The sequence below is a fragment of the Hirundo rustica genome, chromosome Z, assembly GCF_015227805.2.
Source record: "Hirundo rustica isolate bHirRus1 chromosome Z, bHirRus1.pri.v3, whole genome shotgun sequence".
In the NCBI taxonomy this organism is placed as follows: Eukaryota; Metazoa; Chordata; class Aves; order Passeriformes; family Hirundinidae; genus Hirundo; species Hirundo rustica.
The window spans coordinates 45223841-45245686 of NC_053488.1; the positions used below are offsets into that span (position 1 = coordinate 45223841).

General features: G+C 33.7%; 1 protein-coding gene across 1 annotated transcript in view; it reads right to left on the reverse strand.

Moving 5' to 3' along the window:
• ADAMTS19 (ADAM metallopeptidase with thrombospondin type 1 motif 19) overlaps positions 1-21846 on the reverse strand; it is a 143778-nt gene that overhangs the window by 48052 nt on the left and 73880 nt on the right. The window contains exons 9-12 of the mRNA XM_040090047.2: positions 11750-11890; positions 11047-11197; positions 3787-3888; positions 930-1060 (exon numbers count right to left, since the gene is read on the reverse strand). Of these exons, the coding sequence (XP_039945981.1) occupies positions 930-1060; positions 3787-3888; positions 11047-11197; positions 11750-11890 (525 nt within the window). The remainder of the gene's footprint in view (positions 1-929; positions 1061-3786; positions 3889-11046; positions 11198-11749; positions 11891-21846) is intronic.

Here is a 21846-nt window from a genome sequence, read left to right on the forward strand (position 1 = left end):
ATGGCATGAATTATGAAAGAATTCTGCATATCAAAATTTCTTTTAAACCCCCACGCTTTTGTACAGCCATATCCAACTTTTCCGCAAAACTCTTTATGCAAATTTATCTTTTTAAAACCCACAATCTATCTTGCGCCAAAAATCTGGTATACAGTCTTCCATAATTTTTCATTTCTACCTTTGTATTATTATTTTTTAAAAACCATTTACTCAACTCCTACCCACTCTGGTTTAATTTTCCCTATACTTGCCTTACTTTCTCTACTCTGTTTCCACTCCGATGCCTACATTTTCTTTTCTTTTTCACTTAGTGTATAAATGACCCACAAAAATCCAGTTGGCACTGAGTAATTAAAAGGAAAACACCTTTTAGTTGGTCACTGAGACATAGTGAAACAAATTTCATTCAAGTCAAAAATAAAAATCTCTTTATCCCCAAAGGCAGAAGGTTTTCATTTTCACAAAATAGGAAATCTAAATTCCGTTTCCTGACAGTCTATCTAAATGTCTGAGAAACTGGTAGAAAGGTTTCTTTGTAAAACTTTCAGTTCTTTGGTTCTCCAGATGAGACACAGAAGTCAATCTTCTCTTTAGAGAAGAAATTTAAAGACTAGAATTACACATTGACAATCTGCAAGTCAGAAATTGTGAATTTAAGTTTCTGTTGCTTCTTCAGATGAAGCTTAAGAAGGGAGTTTTAATCTTCTATTAATATTATCTAGGGCCTTGACAGAAGCAGAAAAGATGAAAAATAGTGCTGCCATGCAATAAAATACCTGAAATATCTATTCTTCTAAATGTTTTTCAGTATTCATAAGGTATTAATTGCTTAGCTAAAGGCCAACTGCATCTTCACAGGTTCCTGTACTCCTGTAAATTTTATTCAGAAATTCTGTTAAACAGCAATGGAAATTTGAACTGATTTTTACCCAGGGCATTTGCGTTGTCGACTGCTGATTCCAGTGTTGCAAGTACGGCTACAAGTGCTCCAAGCGCTCCATTCCCCCTCCGTATTCTCCGCGAAAGAGGTCCGATTGATACAATCTCCAGCCTTACACCACTAGGTGAAAATTCAGCTCTTAGGTAAATAAATCAAGGCATATGCAAAACAATTCACTTCTCCATGAGCACATAGGAAGCACAACATAAACATTTGATTCAATACACAGTTTGCATATCAGGTATATTTTTGCCTAGCACTCTCCAAAGCTTTTTTATCTGTCCTAATAAATGCTGCAGTCAGATATGTTTCTCTGTTTCAGTGGCCAAGCAGCAAATTCAATTCTTGTCTATAACCTCAAAAGTTCATTTCCAATGAAGCATACCTCCTAGAAATGGTATCCATACTATGCTGCCTCCTTTCATTTTAGATTGGGCACTGGCTAAAGAAAGCATTTTAGAGTCCAGGCCAAACCTATTGCAAAGATCACTGTCCAGCTGAACTGTGCAGATGATCACAGCACAGTGTCCAGGACTGTTTTCAGGACTTGCTTGCTTCAGCATGACCGTTCCCACCAGCAGGAACTTCCTTGTCCCTCATTATCCAGTGACAATTTCAATAGAAAGACATATAACAAGTAATAGAGAAAATGAGATTTTATTCACCACTTGTATTCAAAGATAAAATGGAAGCTTCAAAAGGCTGGTGTTGAGAAAGTCCAGAGAATTTCTGGTGTTTACTAAAATAATAATAATAAATTCAATGATCTTGCATGCATATATCATTTCCCAGCAAAACTGCAGTTTCTCATTCAAAAACTATGGAATCTCTGTTGCCATGCTCTTTAACCTATGTCCATATCTTGTAAAAATCATCGTCAACTCTGCAGAAATTACTGCTTTATCAAATTATACTAACATAATATCTGTACCATGTATTAGGAAGCAGAGGTATTTTCCAGCCTTAACAATTTCATGATTCAATGATTCAGCAATTACAAACAATAACTGACAGACAACCAACAATCACTTAATGCTATTAACATCAGTAATTTAACTAATTTCTTTCTACATTTTGAACTGTTGGTGAACCATTGTTATCACTGGATAACAGACTTCACAAACAAGTCTCATATTTAAAGTAAAACATAAGGTGACATAAGTCAATAAAGATTTCTGTTTCTTTTAGAATACACTTCTGTAACTTTTAGTGTATGTGGTAAATCCTTATTTGGTAACCTTTTCACCTACAGTTTGAAACTGGTCATTACTGATCAATTGATCTTAATTTTCTCTCTTAAATCATCACATTACAATGAAGGCATAATTATTCTACTTCTAAAAAGTCTTCATGTAGAGTGTCTCCATCTTTATTTTAGATTTACAATCAAAAACTCTAAATTTTGTAATGCTCCTGGATGTTTCAAACCAGAAATGCTCATACACATTTACAAGTTATTGCTTCAGATAAAACACAGATTTTTCTATCAAGATAGCATCTGCCCTCAGCACTGTCAAAGGGATGTTTATAAATCCTTGACTTAAACCCCAAACAAGTAGAAAAAGGTATGCAAATGACATTTCCTAAGTTCCTAAAAGGAGCAGAAGACAACAATACTTCATCTCCACAATACCAATAAACAAACCCCAAAGCTAGCAATTTATGTAATCTAAACTTCATCTTAGACAGATAATAAAGCAAACAGGAATAATTTTTTCTTATCCCCTACAATAAGTTTTGGTGATGTCTGCTTAGTTTTTTACTGCTATACATAAATAAGTTATCTCTGTAGCCTGGCTCAATGAGCTGTTTTAATTACAATCAGTAATTCTGAGTGATCATCATAACAGGTTCAGCTTTCTCATTCCATAGCATGGGCAGGCCAGTATTAATGTGAAAAATTTGATATCAAACAAAACACATGTCCCTTACTTTCCAGATATTTACTTCAGACAGTATCAACCACAAACTTTATCAGAATTAAAATATTGAAACAACTGTCATTATTTTGGAGATATGAACAGAAATACAATCTGGTTTTTCTTTAGCACACAAAATTATATTATCTGAACATTTTATATTAATTGAATTATTTGATTTTAGGAGAATGATAAGAGTCCTGGTGAATGTAATACGACTCAAAGAGTAAATCACTCCTATGGGTAACAGCTGTCAGCACAATATCTCCAAAATTCCAAGACATATGTATAGTCTTTCTCTGTTTTGTGTTTGAGGTTATTTATATCAATTTACAGATATATACAAAGATTACAAATAATTTTATCTGGAAAGCTCTTGAAGGACAATTCATGTAAGTCTGACTTGGGTGATCATTTAATTTGTCTGTGATGGGATGCTACTATGGGATTTGTCACTGTTTTACATGCACTGACACTATAAATACTTCTTGATAAAATTTATACTGAAAGATTTTGGCAACAATCTGAATCAATTCCTTCACAGAGACTATTTTTAAATCTTAAACCATAGCTGAGAACACTGTGTCTTTGAAAGCTTAAGTTTCTATTTACAGTTGGAAGAGCAACAATTGCATTCCATTCATAAATATGACACAAAATGAGAAAGATTTTGAAATAAAACAACATAAATATTAAAATATCTGCCTCTTTGGCTAACCTTTTTTAATTCACTGGTTTTAGGGAAATGTTCTTTTTTCTTATATATATTATAAAATATATAGTATATAATACATTCAGTTGTGCAGTTTATTTTTATGGTATTGAGGTAAATAGGAACTTTAGAGAAGCACAAAGACCTATTCAGTTTGTTTCCTTAAATGTTAGATGTTCAGTATAATTGATATTGCTTTTCCACCAGAGGCATACCTTTCCACTGTCACAGTCTGTTCCATCCATTGGTGGATCCAGTTTAGTTTTGCATTCCTTCTCACTTTCCACCTTACACCACAACCCAGTGCAAATGACATGCTGAAAACCAAAGAGTAAACACAAAATCTATCTTATGCAAAATTACTTTTTGCATACAGTCCACTAATGTTGTCTAAATTTACTAGTTTGATGGTACTGAAACACATTTAAAGACACATTAAACATGCAAAAACCCCCAAGTGGACAGAGTCTGCTTAGACTTTTACTAACTGCGCTTCTCTAAGACTTCCAGATTCCTCATTTGTGCCACCCTGACTGCTGCTGTCATGCTCTTCAATGATTCACAGCTCCTTCAGAATTCATTTATTACTCTAGAAAAAAAAAAAAAATCCAAAAGCCATCACACCTGATCCCCACAAGGAAGACACAGTTACCTGACAAGTGTTACTGGAAAGAAGGGAGATAGCAGGAGTGCAAGTCAGTAATGAATTTTAGAGACAGAAAGAAAAGCCTTCTGAAGTATCAGAACACAAAAGTTTTTACTTTACTCAAAAGAAAGGCCAGCACTGCAGGATGCTGGCTCACATTTCCCGAATTTCCCTGGCAGCTTTCCCTATTTTTCTCTAAAAATTCCTCCTTCTCCTATGCTTTTCAGTCAGGACTGCATTCTCCCTGCTGTCTCTTTCCCCTCAACAATAAACCATGTGGAGGTGAAGAGATGTCACATGGGGCTGAACTGTCGCCTGAGTATTACTGCATATGCACAGTGATCCTCCACTATGTATATTGCCCAAAGAGGGACAAGAAGGATTGGGGAGGGGGAGGCATTGCAAGCAGGATAAAAGATAAATAACAGCTGGGCTTTTTAAACCAGGGCTGCCAGAAGACCTGCTTTTTCTGAGTGAAATGATTTGTTATAATGGGACACCAAGTAAGAATCTCTGTGCCTTTTACACTATGTATGAAAAACGTCATAAATCTTACATTACCTTGAAAAAAGACTAAAAGCAGACAAAACATAATTCAACAAAAGATTGTGTCTGAACCAAGGAACAGGGCAGTTCCATTGGGAGCCTTACATGTAAAAATGTCTGTAATATCAGTTATCAAAAAAAGAAAAAAGTCAAAGATTGTAGAGGTCTGAAGCATTGAACAGAAAGAAGAGACAGGATGGCAGCAGTCAGACTCCTGATTCATCCTGTAATAGTTTTTTGCTGAAACTGAGCTAACAACATGACAACCAGTTTATGTAGGGCTTCAAAAAACAGCTACAGAAGTTCTGTTGTGTTAGTGGGTAATTTTAGCATTTTCAAGTAACAAACTCCAATTTCTGTTTTTGTTCATTGTTTTTTAAACAATATAGACGATGAGAACAGTAGATGAGATAGAGTATCAGATGTTCATGACAAAGTGCTTGATACCAAGTAGGAAACGAGAGACACACTGTTGCAACTACTCCACAAAAATATATGTTAATCTAATGGTTCTAATTAATTTTTTTTTTTTTGTATATTCAAATCCTTATTTATGAGTGAATACAATGGTGGAAGAGCCACTCAGATTTATCCAAGTTTTAAAAAAATACAGGTAAATTTTCCTTTGTGTCATCACATTTTTAACTATATTATCCTTATTTTTTCCCCCTAAACACTTTGATTGTACACTTAATTTAATTTGTATATGATTGCAGAATAGCTTATAACAAATCTAGTTCTTTACAAATCTAGAAACAATTATTCTAATTCTTCTTTGGGTACCTAAACACAGAGACATACTTGGACCATGTACACTAAATAAAGAAAATCAAATCAAATCCATTTGTTTGCTAATGTGCCTTTTACACATTGGCATGTTTCTACAAATACTTGTATACCATGTACCTATGAACCATGACCTAACTTCCCCAGATAGAAACTACTTTGGGCTTCAAGTGAATTGCATTCTAAAAACTCTGACTTCTGTTAAAAACTCTTAAAATAAGCACTCAATATTAGCAGACTTTAATATTCCTCAAACCAAGAAAAAGGAGGTATGGAATTACTAAAATTGGTGGTTTACTTGTAAGTTTTTTTTCTGGCTTTTCATTTCAGTCAATCACAAACATACTCTTTAGTTACTGTTTAGTTACTGTATTTCTGTTGCAGAGGTATGAGATATGGAGATTACTGTCAGTATCTAAGTTTTGACATTTAAGGTTTTCTGTATAAGGCCAGGGAAAGACCATAACACACAATATGGGTTTTTCGTTAGCAATGTACAATGAAGCACGTCTGGACTGATTTGAAAGCAAACAGAAATCTGGAGGCCAGCATAATTTTTACAATCACTCCAAAATCAGGGCACAAACTTCTACACCAGGATTTCACTCCTCTGCAAAGAAACTTTCTGCAGTCAAAATAAGGAAGCTAAGCTAATGTTCACAAATGTTTAACCTCTCATCTATGGTAAGTGTAGTTCAACAGCCATCACAGCTTTCTAGATGAGCCAAGAGAAGGAATAGACATTGGAGATTAAAAATTGTGACGTTAGACTGTCCACAATCTGTAAAATATTTCTTTGTGTGTACACAAGAAAGCAAAATATTGCCAACCGTACACAAAGGACTTCTTTTTCAACGAATGCGTAAGTCATGAGTTTTTAACAGCAAAAGTTTGTAAAACAAAACATGAAAGCCCCAATGTATTACAGAGGTCACTGCAGCTTTGGAGTTTTGAGGGGGGGGGTGGGGTGTGTGTGTGTGTCTGTTCTGTCTATTTATTTAAAATAGTGAGGCAGGTCTACGTGAATCAGAAGGACACATTTCCAATCATGTAAGCATGTGGAAAATAAGTCCAATTGAGAGGAATGACCAGAGACAAAAAGGGAAATTTAGAACAGTATTTGTGCAAAGTCAAGTTTGTTTAAAATGTAGTGGTTGAGATGAAGACAGATATTTCACCAGGACTATAATATTTCCATTACTTTTGTTCTTTTCATTGTGATCTTTCCCTGAAATGCCTTAAAAATCACCATGAAATAAAACCAGTCTCCTACTTCTTTGCAAAGATCACAGCTGTGTTATGACAAGAACTGTTTTAGTGGAACTGGCCAGATAGCATTCACATCCTGGACTTTAATCCTAAAAACCAATATTTAATAGTTCAACAATTGCATCAAATTGTCAAGTTTTACAATCCTGTTTAATCATCAAGAACTGCTTCTGAGCCATGATTTCACTCTCTGTTATGCGAAACAATGTTAACATCTAATTGATTCTTGCATGAGACATCATGGGCATAAAAGCAAACTTGGCTCCCTTACAAGGTAAGAATGGAGACACAGCATAAATCTTGAGCCTGGACATCCACTCATGCTTTTCTACGGTCTAAAAATTTTGCCTAGGATATGAAAAAAAAGTCTTAGAAACAAAGATGAAAAGGAAAAATAAAGTTATCATTTATGAAAGGGGAGTGGGGAGGGGCTCACTTGGGAAAATACAGAAGTAGAACCTCAGTGGTTCCTTCAGTTCTTTGCTTCATTCATTAAATTAAAAAATATAAAGGAATTCTTGATAGCGAGGGAATGTAATTTTTATCTCTAGTACTTCTCAGAGGTTGCCACGTAATGCCACTGTAAAGTGCAGTCCTAAAATGCTCCTCAGTAATAACAATTGTAGAAAATTACATTTCAGCAAAAATACACTATTGGTTGTATCACTGATATTTGTAGAATTAAGATTATTTTTCATCATTACTCAATTGTTTTCTTAGTTGAATAGCTGTTATATACAAAACACAGTTGCTTTATGTAGAAGACTGTATGGAACTCTGTTCATTAAATAATCTTCCAATCTCAAAAAACATAAGATCGTGATATAGTTCATAATTTATCTTCTACTAAATTATAGTTCATAATTTATCTTCTACTGAAGTGCATTAACTGTTCAGCAAGTAGAACTTGTCCAAAAAATCCTGGGCTATAAATTGTTGGATTTACTGACATTTAAATGAACCTTTGAGGAGTGTGTTTCTCTCATTTCCTGCCTTGCAGGCAACAACTATAACCATAATAAACTTCCAGGTACTGGCAGAATAGGTATCAAAGGAAGACTAAAGGAAGTAGATTGAATACCACAGAATATTCAGCGCTTACCTTTGCATAATTAAATAATTATTGTGATAAATTAATGCAGTGACTAAATTAATACAGTAACTAATAAAATATTGCATTCACTTTGGAAAGGTCTTCTAAAAGTTGATTTCTCCAATGGCAGCCACAATAATTTGTACAATCAACAACAATCAACACAGAGAAATCTGAGTAATTTTCATACTAATAAGTGAAATGCACTTATTTGCAAGGTGAGATTCAACATATTTGTTACTTTTATCTAACATTTTTATTACTGAAGAAGATGATAAAATCAGCTATTGAGTAACAGTGCTTCACTGTTAGGTAATGTTGGTGTTGCACAGTCCATGCACTAGAACTCATGGAAGATTTCTGGAAAGTTTAAATGGTTTGGTACTAGCTGAATTGCAATGGTAACTTCCCTCTCCCACCCTGCCCCCACCCCCACTTTCTTTTCATACATAGGAAAAAAACATGTAAAAGAAGAACAACTTTGTTATCCTCTGGGCTGTGCTCTATCCATTGCTCTGAGCTTCCCCTTCACCATAGAAATGTTATTTCTATAATTTAGACATTCTGTATCTAATTGGACTAGAAGTAAACGTCCCTGACTGAAGAGATAAATTTAAGAGCCACAGCAGGGAACAAAACAAGGAGATTTGAATATGGTGCCTAAGCTTGCTGTAAGTAGCTGATCATGTCTAGAAACTGAGGATCAAGTTTCTTGGGGTTTTTTGTTGTTGTTCTTGGGAGGAAGTTAAGAGTGTAAATTCCTCCAGAGAAAAGAACACAGAAGAAAACCAGAAACGTGACTTTACTAAGGTCAGGAAGGAAGCTTTGGAAAAATTCTCTTCTACCTCACTACTGTCACCATGTTTTCTCAGTTTTGTCCCTTGTGTCATTTATTCATTGCTAATAGATCCAAGGTTCTTGAAAAGTCATTACAATAATTCCTTGGTTCAATATTTCGTTATACAATTTCCAGTTTAGGGTTACCAGTTTTGCAGAGGATTTTGGAAAAACTGCAGAAGGTTCTTCCCATTGCTCTCTTCTCAGAAACTGTTATTGGGCTCTTTTTCTAACTGTTAAGACCATAAAGTCATCAAGAAACACATTTGGTTTTTTGGTGAGAACTAAAATTAAATTGCAGTTTTTCAGGAAAGTTGAAACAAATATATGTCTTTTGTATTTTCTTGCATCATTATTATAGTCCTTCTTCACAGCAAACCCACATTATACTTGGATTTAAATTACAATGGTATATTAATTCTAACATTTAATAATATTAAATGGTATAATACTAGGAGTATCTAATATTACAGTAAAATTGTCAGAAACTTCTGTTGATTTTACTGTAAATATAAATATTTAATATAAATATAAAGCAATAATTTTCACTAGGTAGGAAAAAGCAGATGTTTATTTAGCTGAAAATTAGTGATTTAGCTGAAAGGTGTCCTCTTGCATACAGAATGTCAGAAGAGAGAAACATGACTGAAGATGACTAGAAATCGACAGCTAGAACCTAAGTAATCTCTGTGCAAACAGATTAACACTATCCCAGTAACATTCACTAAATTTAATTTCCTAATATTTAAAAATAATAATGTAAACTAAAGAAAACTCAGATTTAGGATCTCAAAAGAAGAATATTCACTGCATCTACGAAAAAGCACAACATGCATAGGACAACTATCTGAATTTAAATATGTGAATAAGAACAAAACACAAAGGTAATATGAAGTGGATCTGTCCAGACAAATGAAAAGCATGTAACAATATTAATACAACAGAAAATCTTGATTTTTTTTCTCTTACTTCAATTACTTTTGAGAATTTTTAAAGAAGACCTACAAGAAATACTAAACATGCTACCATTTTATTATTCAAAATAAACTTCTAGAGAATGAAAAATAGAAATTACATTCTTCAATTGAAAGCAAGAAACTGAAAAGCAAGAAATGGGTTGAAATGAATTTTAAAAAAGCACTTGGAAATAAAGAAGAATATTTGTAGAATTGTGACATTGAGATTTACTGCTCATATCCAGACTGAAAATATTTTCAGACAGCTAAAACAAAATCCATTAAACTATGGCACTTTTCTTCCTTTTCTCTCCAACTACACCACTCTCAGCCGGTATTAGTTGTACAAGTATTGCAATGTTTCTTTTGAGAATCTTTTAGATAAAGGTTAGTTTACGTGAAAGTCTCTGAAGAAATAGTACTATGTCCAAACTGAAAACAGGAAGAGAACTGAAGAACTAAAGGAGAAATTAATAATGTTTTCCTATTTAGTACTCATAACCTTTTCAGACTATCTGCCCACTGATTCTGATGAAATTATATTTCATAGTTCCTCTAGTTCCTCTCTATCAATTCATACTCCATGCTCTTTATATATTTGTATCATCTTCTCATCTTGTCTTGATTAGTGTCTTAAGGGCATACAATATATTTAGTCTCTCCTGTTGATGTTAGAAAAAAGGTTGACTTTTCTCTGTAAAAATCATTCTTGAAGTGCTTCTTCAATCAGATGTCTACTAGTATTAGCTCATAAAGTTGCAAAGACCTATTCAATTTTGCTTTGTCTTTTTAGGGGTAATATAGAGTGACACTGCTTCACACAGGCATGAAGCAAGGTCAGCAAACTGATTTAAGTACTGGAACTCCTCTTGTCATGGCATGGTACAGCTCTGCCTGGGCTCAGAGGTGCCTCCTGGGAGATGCAGAGAGTGCAGTTAACACCACTATTACTCCTTACAGTGTGCACAGGCACAGCATAATCTTCTGGAGGTCAGAAATGTATGTTCAGTACCTAAACCATAATAAAATGAAACCTAAATAATAAATTACAAATATTCCATTTGCTGCAACAAGGTGAATTAACACTATGACATCTTCTGTTTCTAAAGTACGAGAGAAGCATCAATAAAATATGTTTCAGGATATTCAGAGACCTAAAGCAAGAATAATAAGATAAACCAATGAATATGTGCATATTAATTTTGTGAAAGCAAGTGTAAAATTCTTACTTCAAAGGTGCTATATTCTCTTTCTATCAAATACACATACAAAAGTTACTCTCACACAAAAATAGTGATGATGCATTTTCTGAAGTACAGACATTTCTGAAGTATAGCCTTACCTGCATTTCTTGGCAAAAGGAAGCAGTTGGTCCAAAAAGAATCTGACACTGCTCATCTGCAGTGTACGTCATTCCTGGCAGCTTAGAGGGAATAATCACAGAATTGAGGCTCTGAGGATTCGTCTGTACCAGACAGTTACTGGCCTTTGACCTGGTAATATGCAGAGATTCATATCCTGAGCAACCCAAGGGTCTGATTGCCATGCCAACTTAAACTTGCATACAACGTTCAAAATACATGAACAATTACAATTCAGCATTGGGCTGCTGCTCAAATTTAAACTGTTACGGCCTGCTTGTTATAAGTTAACATGTTATTGTACATTTGCAGAAAGACAATATAATTGATCAGCATTTCAGAGAAGTGCTGGACAACATTTTAGTGTAAAACTTACTTAATGGATTAAGGTTTTGGCAGCCAAACATTTCAATACACAGCATATTAATATATAGTAAACACAGTGACATATATGATAATCATATACATTAAGTCATGAAAATATAAAAATCCCTGTAAATTCTTAAAACAGATTTTTATACATCTAATATTAGATTGTGATGATTTAAAATATTTTGACGGATTTTGCAAAACAAATCTCTCATAGGAGTAAAAAATTTCAAAAACTTACTATTATTTCAGTATATTAATTTGCATCTATTTCTACATGACATACATCAAGAGTTCTTTTCTTTAATTATATACCTGAGAAATCTTTCCAGGTCTTCCCTGCTGCACTGAGACCACGAAACATCCCCAAGGTTCTGTCCTTTAATCCATTCTCCAGACATGATATGTACACCATCTGCACAGGATGGGTGGTCATTGTCGTGGTTTATCCCCATGCTGAATTTTGAAGTTAGTAAGAACAAAACAAAGCAAAACAAAATAACTGGAAGTTTTAAAAATTTTCTGAAGTTAAAACTCTTGCAATAGGCTGCAAACAGCTCATGTAGGAAATTATGATTTTGATTATTTTTTTCCACAGTATCTTTCAAAGAAGTGCATGAACCATGTGCAGAGGACAATTCTATAATTTAAGATGGAAGAGGAGTTGCATTTATTTGATGAGAAATATTGCATTCTAATCAGTTCAATACATAATTTGGACAACTTTTTGAATTTACAGAACTGCATAATTATTACAAGTTTAATGAATACTATTTCTCTTGTAAATGGGCAACATGCTAATTTATTAAGATTAGTGAATATTTTGGCAGTGATTCTATCTTCATTCTATATGGAAATGATTGTCTCTAAAGAGAAAAAAAAAACAACCACACCTAAATGTGTTTTCAGTCTCTTGTTAAAAATAACACTGATGAAGAAATTAAACTGACTTTGTTTATAAAGACTTAGCATCCTTATGCATTCCAGGGAGTTCTCACATTCAATGAACAGCAATGAAAAAATCTACTGAATAGCTGCTTGAAACTGCTGTTTTAACTGAAGATTCACTCTCATTCATAATTAGCAAACAGAGAAGAAGAAGAAACACTTAAACAAAACTAAGATTTTCAGAATTTTCCACTTAGCTAAGTGGATCATGCTTGACTGATCTTACAAAAAAATAAATACACTCAACTGTTTTTGGAGATTTACAAATGCTTATGAGATTACTCTCCAGAGTGCTAGAATTTTGCAGCATTACTCTGTCCTGAAGAAAAGTAAAACTCCAGGTTTAATAAAACTCTATGCCTTGTATTATTTCTTTCACTTACAGACAGAGTGTTTGCTGTGTCTGTACAGAAACTGAAGCGCATCATGCTTCTCCTTATTTCTCCACCCTACAATGGCAAACGGCAAAAAAGACCTGTCTCCCAGTGGTTTTGCTGCCCATTCCATCCCAAAATCTATTCATGACTAGACCAAATTATACATAAATTTGAAATTAGTTTTACCTTGTGTTTGCTAATGAAATTAATGGAAATATAATGAAGAAGTTATATAGAAGTTCTCTGTTACACTGATGTGTACACTCCACAGTCTGGATCACTGGGACACAATGGTTTCTGCATAAATCAGATAATTTTGCTACCTGTAAACTGTATAACTGCATCAGGAAAATGTGTCTGACTCTCATCTTAGCCTCTGTCTTCTCCTGACCTGCCTGAATGGCACAAAACAACTACACAGAAATGCTTCTGCATTTGCCTTATGTTCTTGCATGCCTCACATGCAGAATTTGAGATGTCTCTATCTCCAGATGTATTTACACCCATAGGTATTGTGGAGGAAGAAACAGGAAATCTAATGATATTGAACCTAGTGGACTACATAAGAAAAAACAATCTTCTCATATATCTATAGTTATAAGCTTCCTTGGTACAAAAACAGTCATTTAAAAATACTCATTTGGCAGTATCATATACACCGCAGGATTTAAACTAAACATTTACAACACAAAACCTTGACAATATTTATTATTCAATTGATGGCTCCTATTTTTGAAGAGTGAATTAACACATTTATATGTTATTTCAAAAATTTTTTAAATTAAAATTACAAAACCTCTGTAATTTCTAATTATGATTATTGCCCTTCACTCTGAAGAACAATTCTTGATGCTAGACTTTGTCACAAAATATTCTGTAAAGTTAGCCAGAGAAATGTATGCTGAGCTGAACCAAGATCTTGACTGTTTCAAAAAACAATCACACTAGCCACAATTGCATATATATATCAATGTACCCCCCTTTTTCCAATATACTACCACAGAAGTAATTTGTAAATTAACACAAGAAATCTGAGGAAAACATTGTATTTTAAAGCATTAAGTGATTAAAAGGGTTGTCTTTGTAATAGCTGTGTATATCATATACATTAAGCACTAATAAAAGACTTAATTTTAATAATCTTCCAATACTTTAGCTGCTCATACTTTTTTAACACTTCTATCCTGCTTTGACATTCAGCTGTAGTTCAAAATATCTGTACTAATGCAATTGAGGAATTTTTTCCTCAATTCTCTTCCACCTCCAAATGAAGTACAGTAAACAGAAGTACTGAATCCTTTGCCCACCTGAATGAATAGGCATTAAAAAATGTCTATTGAAAAGGCAAATACAGGTTGTATGTTTACATCAATTAACTACATTGCAAGACAATACCGAGAAATAAGCTAAAGAAGCAACAGAACTTGCCCTTAAACATTGTCAGGAATATTTTTTTCAGTGAATGCTTTTGATCTCTTCTGTAATGTGGTAATGGCTGCATATTTTTATCTGACCTAGCATCAATTACAAGACCACATAACAGTCAATGTGCAGCAGAACTGACTTCTGATTTCATTCCTGACATCACATTATGTGTGCAGTGAAAGAAAGAAGCTGAACAGTTACTGCTATCTTCTTATTCAACATGAGAGTTGCAGTGCAAGCATGTCTACCTACCTCTCCATTAACAATCAAGGATATAGCATTATTCCATGCTTGCAGTAGTGGTCATGATATTTTCTACCGCCCCTTGCTGTACGTGAAAGACGTAACTACATCCTCTCACTGATACAAAGGTACCACAGAAACTGTGTGTGTGTAACGTGCTGTTCTGTCTCTTCCTATAGAATGAATGTATTATGATAGCACTCAGCACAATGCTCCCCTCTCCTCTCTCCTACAGCTGTGATCATTCAACCTCATACAAGAATAAAGCCACACCATTTGAATGTGGGAGGAAAGCAAAGGAGTTTGGGATTATAGGATAACTTTGTAATAGCCTTAAAAAACACAATTTACAAAAACAGTGCTGCACTTCAACAAGTAGCGCTTCATGTCTATATATAGAAATAATTTTTTTTTAAAGAAAAAAGTGCAATTTATTCAGTGTTACATAAAAATGCTCTACCCATTCTGGTTAAAGGCTATATACAAGAGATAAAACATGCAAGTAGGAAGTATTCCATAGAATGCCTTCTCTAAATAAAATATTAGCAACATTTAAATTCACACTATGCAATTAAACTATATTTTAATATTCTCAGTTTTAAGGTATTTTGACAAACAGACTTGGTCCAATAAACTTTACTAAGCATCCACTGAAGTCCACTTCAAGTCCACTGAAAAGAAAGTATTTTTATTTAAAAAATACTCTAAAACTTGTTGAAAATATTTCTATGTTTTTAGTGATAACATGTATAAAGTTGGAATCATTTTTGCTAAACCTTTAATATGCAAGTAGAAATAGTACAAAGAAACATAATTAAATTAAATGTATTTGGAATTAATAACTCAGGCCACTGAAAGTAGAAGAAAAATATTAGTTCAATATTTTAATTAAAAAGCAAATCTTTTACAATTACAACTACTGCTGCAATTATACGTGTTCAGCTGGAATCAAACAGACAGGAGCATCTCTCCTGTCATGTCAGGGAATAGCTTATATTCTTGCATTCAAAATTCATTCCAGTGTCAACATACCAAGTACTACAATTTATCTTCACCTCATTATTGTGGAGTATTACAAAATCAAAGCTCTTTTAAGCCTCAAAAGAAGCATCCTCAGTCATTATTCTATATTTAAATAAGCTAAATAAGGTTGTGCACACACCTTGAAATAGTTAGGTCTGCATTGCTATTTTATATTTCTTCTCACCATATGACATAAAAATTCTTTGGCATATGCTACTTCCATGACTATGGATTTGCTCAGTGACCCCACGTTTCCAAGTAAAAGCTTTTTATTATTTATTCATTATTTTGTTCCTGCTTTGCAAATGGTAGATGATGGTTGTCACCATCCTATCACACTTAAAATGCAAGTAGTGCAGCTGAACAAGAATGATGCTATTAAACAAGAAACAGGCAAAGAAGGGACAAAGGTTAAACAGTAATATAAAATAGATTAATAGGGACAAAATCTTAATATAGGAGCAATTAATTATGTTAGCTCAGGTAAATGTGGAGAATTATGATAGGCTTCTCTGTAAACAAAAACCCAGGGAATCAAAAAAATAAAGAGAACCACTACTGCTCAGATTTTCACAGTCACTAACAGTGAGACAGATTAGGAAATAAGAGACACATTAAGAAAAGCACAAGAGCAACTGCTAGAATGAGCCAGCACTAGAATGTTCAGTATAATAAACAGACTCCCAAATACTAAAGGTTCTATTTATTCCAAGTCATGTATAAAACAAGGGAATGACCAGTGTGAATTGCAGATCAAGTATAATACTACTAGTATGAGCTCAGCACAGACTGAAAATTACAAGAAAACTTTCCCCTTGCGAAGGAGAAAATAAACCTCTGAATGCAGTTGCCAGTTTGTATCTGTGATGTGTGATGAGATCAGGTTCCATGTGATTTGTTAAAAATTCATATTAGTATAAGTGTCTACTACACAGTACTTGTAAATTTAGTCCAGCTATTATCCTATTTATTTTTCCATTTTGTGAAATAAATCACTAACATAATAAATTCTATTGCCTTAAAAATAAAAATTACTTTTAAAAGTATTATTAATAAATAAGTGCTATCTTTCTTATTTTTTCCACTGCTTTCTTTTTTTGGATCATTTTGTGCAATAGTACACTAGAATGATCAAAACTATTTAAACTATGGATCCAGAAATTACAAGGTTTAAAAGCTTATATGGTGTTTTATAGTACTATGATTTTTGCACCAATTTGTTCTGAAATTTTGCAGTATCATGAGGATGTATTTGAGAGGTGAAAAAACCACCCCTTATGTGACTATCACAGACAGACAGAAGCTAAACTACTTTCTTAGTATTTTTATTGCACTTTTTCAACAAAATGTTTTATCACACTACCTTTATAGAGAAAAATATATAAAAAGACCAGACTAGGAGCAGAATTTTATAGACTGTTACATGTTGACTTGCCTTTTCTTTTTTTTTTTTTTAAATCCTAGTTAGTGAAATATTAAGTGCTGTGTGATTTTCATATGTCCTTTAAAACATATGAGAGCTTCACAGATCATTGAATAAATGAGATAAGACACAATTCAACATGTAAATTAATTATTTAGCTGAAAGTGAAAGGCAATTGACCAGCTACAGAAAAATTATGATAGTAAAAGGTAAAATATGAATTATTTTGGGAAGAATTTATTTTCAAAGGAAAATCTACCAAACAAGGAAATTTCAATCTACTTGTTAAAAATTAGATGATCAGAAAAAGTAAAAATAAATAATTTTATGCAATTATTATATCCAATTTGTGTATCACTACTCATTCTATACAATGCTGAACATTCAGATTACATTTTCAGTCTTAAAACAACTTGGTAAAAATACAACATGCATATTAGTATAGGGATATTAACATACACTGGACGCTGCTGCTCAAGTGACTTTGCAGCTTTTGCTAAACAGCTGCTTTCCTCTCTGTGACTCCAATACTTCTACCACCACGTTTCGTGGTGCTGGATCTAGACGAACTACTGAGCCACGGTCCTTTGACTGAAGTATATAAATAATTTCAAGCTTTGCTGTGACAGATGTATTTAGCATCATAACATGAAAATAAACATTGCTCCTTCCTGAAGGTTTTTTACAGAGATTATATAATACAGGAAAAGTATTGGCTTCTGGCAAATGTGACACCCATGCCACATCCTTGAATCATCATAAACTCAGTGAAGAGATACAAAAAATAGGTTTTGTATTAACAAAAAGCATTGGCATTGTTACATTTTTTTCCCCGTTTTTTTCACAGATATTTTAAATGTATCAGACTATCAAATAAGCCTTTGCATCCTGCAGGATGTTTTTCAGTTACTAACTGATTAGTTTACAACTGTTATCCTAAGGAAAATCTAACATAAATCCATCCCGGAACAGTACAACCTGACAGAAACACGACCCTTAATACCTTGTCAGAGAAAGAGTTGACTAATCTAAATTTTGTTTTAAAAATCATCATATTTTTTAACTTCATTGCTGATACAGTGCTTCTTCCATGTCTCAGTGCTTCACACCTTCCTGAGTTGTTTCTTCAGCTGTCTTACTACCAGCAAAAGGTTGGTGATGCTTTATTTCTGCCTGGCATTGAAGTGATATGTAGTGATGCACAAAGATCTTCCCATGATTAGAATTGGACCAACAAAACGAGGGTTTTTTCCACGGTTTTTAATACCAGAAACATTTTAAGCACAAGTAAACAGAAATGAGAAGTATGTAACAGACTTCATTATTGTAATCTTTAATTTTAAATGTATTTTGTACAATTTTCAGGCTACTGAAGCTTGGAATTATACACTACATATGATGTGCCCAGTAAGATCCTAGGGTGATTCAAGTCAGCATAAGTATATGACTGTGGAACAAAAATGTCTACTTTGATATAGATGCAGGCAAAAAAAAGGCTATCAGTTTTTAAAGAACTTATCCACTAAGGCGGTCTCCTGGACTTGCAAGGTTGAGCATCTAATGTATATATATACTCTGAACTTCATTAAAGTAGTTAAAAGTAAAAATAATAAAAGACTAAAATCTTTTCAAGACCACTCAGTGTACTGTCGGTTCAACTGTAATCGTTTAGAACAGTTACATCATGCATAATTTTTTGACCTATCAGGAAAAAAAAAAAGAGAAGTGATGAAACTACTAGGTTGACTTTGTATAAATCAAGTCTGAAATAGAGAACATGTAATGCTGAAATTAGATGATCAATACAAATCATACAAAAAATGCAATACAAAGCTAAAGCCTCCTATTAATTTTTATCAAATAAATAAGTATCAAGGAAAAGGGAAAGCAAGTTACCTTCCTTAAGAGTAATTTAAAAGAAGTAGTTTTCTCATTAAACAAGTACTATGCTTTATAGATAAATTTCCCTGTAAAGTTTCCATTTTTTAAACAATGATAGAAAATGTCACAGATAGTAAAATGATACAAAAATAATATAAAAATAAGAGAACCAGAGAATCAAAGAATGGTTTGGGTTGGAAGGGTTATTAAAGATCATCTAGTCCCAAACCCACTGCCATGGACAGGGAACCCTCCACTACACCAGGTTGTGCTCAGAATTCCACCCAGCCTGGTCTTGATCAAGTCAACATGGGGAGAGCACAACCTCTCTGGACAGCCTGTTCAGTGCCTTACTACCCCCACAGTAAAAAATTTCTTCCTAAAATCTTATCTAAACCTACTCATTCAGTTTAAAGCCATTCTTTCTTGTTCCTGTCACTATGTGCCCTGGTATAAGGCCCTTTCTCCAGCTCTAGTGCAGGTCTCTCCAGCTCTAGTGCAGGTCTCTCTTCTTTAGGTACTGAAAGGTGCCATAGGCTCTTCCCAGAGTTTTCTCTTCTCCAGGCATGTCCATGTTTTATGTAGCTATGCACAAAAATCAGAGAATTATAACTACTTCTGTAATGACACAAATATGTGTATGGCAAATATATTGCTTATGTTTGTGGTGCATGTATTTTTAAAATCTACTACAAAGCTCAATTTTTCAAACAGTAGTTGTACTTTTCAAACTGTTTTACTCAAAGTTAGGCTCCCATCTCTATATTTCAGTGGACTTTGATTTGAACAGAAAACTCAGTGGTGATGAAAACCAGTCAAAACACTCAAAGCTCAATATTTCTGATAGTACCTACAGATAGATTAATATCCACAACTATGTATGTTCAACTGAGAAACCAAGCTTTGGACCATTAGCCAAAAGGGACAGAAAAAGTTAAGAAAGAAACAATCAGAATAAAGCTGAAACAAAGCCACAATGACATGAATTTCCCCTGCGCCCTCTATCCAATACCCTAATAGCCTGTCGGGTTGTATGGGAGAGAATACCAGCACAGCCTCCACTGACACTGGGGGCCCTTGATAACCTGAGTGAGGATGCTGGGAAGCAGAAGCTCCAAGAGAGCAGGACTCCAGAGTGATGTTATGGCCACTACTGAATAAAGCTTAATTATCAATGGAATAATTATCCTAACATGTCATCTCAATACTCAATACATGTCCCTTTTTTTGCTTTCTGATTTATTAAAAAAAAAACAAAAAACAAAAAACGAAAAAACAAAAAACCAAACAAACAAAAAAACACACCAAAAAACCCCAAAAACCAAACTCATCCTGTTTTCCAGAATGTAAAATAAATATCATCAAATAATTATTCAAGTATCGGCAGTACAATGTGCTGCAAGGCTAGGAGGTAACTAATGTACGTAAGAAGAGAAAGCTTCTAAGGAAGCAGGTAATTTCAGCAGTATTACTCAAATCATGGCTAGTTCATTTGAACATTTTCTGGAATGAAATGTCTATTCACTTAATACAGATACCAACAATTACAGTCGTAATATTGGTATGTTTCAAAAGCAAGCTAGTCTTGTCATGAGTTAGTAGGAATTACAAACTCTGTCTTTGTAATCTGTCCCAGAAAAGGGGAAGATACATGGAAAGGAAGGAACTCTATCATTATTCATAAGAAATTATTCATAAGCTGCTGTTGCTGACCAAATACATGAAGAGTTTTCTTTGTTTATTTTTTCTTTTCCAAGTGAATCCCCCAGCACCTCTCTTGGTGAAGGTAACCTTGAGAATTCCTGGTAACAGGTAAGAGACTCAAAATTCTTACTTGGTTTACTGCACAGATACGTATTCAGGAAAGAGGAAAACAATGCTCTAACTTGTAAAAACTCTCTACTTTTCTTTCTTAAGATAGAAAAGTCATTAAAATATGAACAGTAGGTGGACTGCATATCCACTGTTATGAAGTAAGGTCTCATTCTTCATTAAGGCAGTAGAACAATGAGGGAACAAAATAAATGCTAAATAAATACTTTGAACATCCAAAACCATGTCACAGGTCAAATGCTTTAATTTAGTGATCCTTACTAAAACTAAGCTAATAACTGTTCCCAGTTTCATCAGCAGAGGTGACCACTACTGCTCCTGAAATTTTTATTATATTAGATAACTTTAAAGTTGTAAGGAGGTCTTCTACCAAATCTAATTTTTTTTTTTTTTCTTTCCATGTGCTAATCTTGTTCCTTCTTAAAAACAAGTTTAATTCTATAATTTTACTTTTAACTTTATAAATATCCAGACAGCCTTGTTTTTTTTGTTTCCCCCCCCCCCCCCCCCCCCGTTACTTTAATGATGTTCCTTTTTCCACATTACTAACACATTCACAGAGATTGGTAGACCCTTGCTTTTACAACTCTTATGGATTTTATTGTGTTCTGTGATCATATTTTGGACAGTGATAAGAAAAACAGGGGGAGCAACTGACTCTCCATTAGCATTTTCTTATCTTCCATTTAAAACTCTCATCAAGTTCCACAGAATTTCATGCAACTTTTTAATATATTCACAAAGAATATATGCTTTTTCCTATAAACTACTATAGGTAATTCAGAAATTCCACAGACTCCCTGTTCAGTATTACAAAATATGTGGTAGAATATCCCAAATTTTATATAACAGTTACCTCTCATATTTCAAAAAAAATGCTTGTCAGAAAAAGAATGGAGATGTGTATAAAATTAATTCTGAAATATTCCACCAATCTCTCTTTTAAGTGTCTAAGACAACTTCTAAATAACATTTAGAGCACTTAATAATTATTAATTAATATATTCTGAGATGCCAAAATTTACCAGTAGAGAGCCATCATTTAAGTAAAATCACATGTAGCTTGTTAACCTCAATACCAGCAATTCTCACTCTTCTCTCTGTTCTCCACACAGTCTTTTAATTAACTTTTGTTAGTTTTCACTTTGTAATGTGCCGTCGTTATGTAATTTCCTAAGTGTTTAGTAAATTTATTCCAATAGGATGTGTTTAATAAAGCCAAATCTGTTAATAAGATACAATTTTTAATGACTGATTAC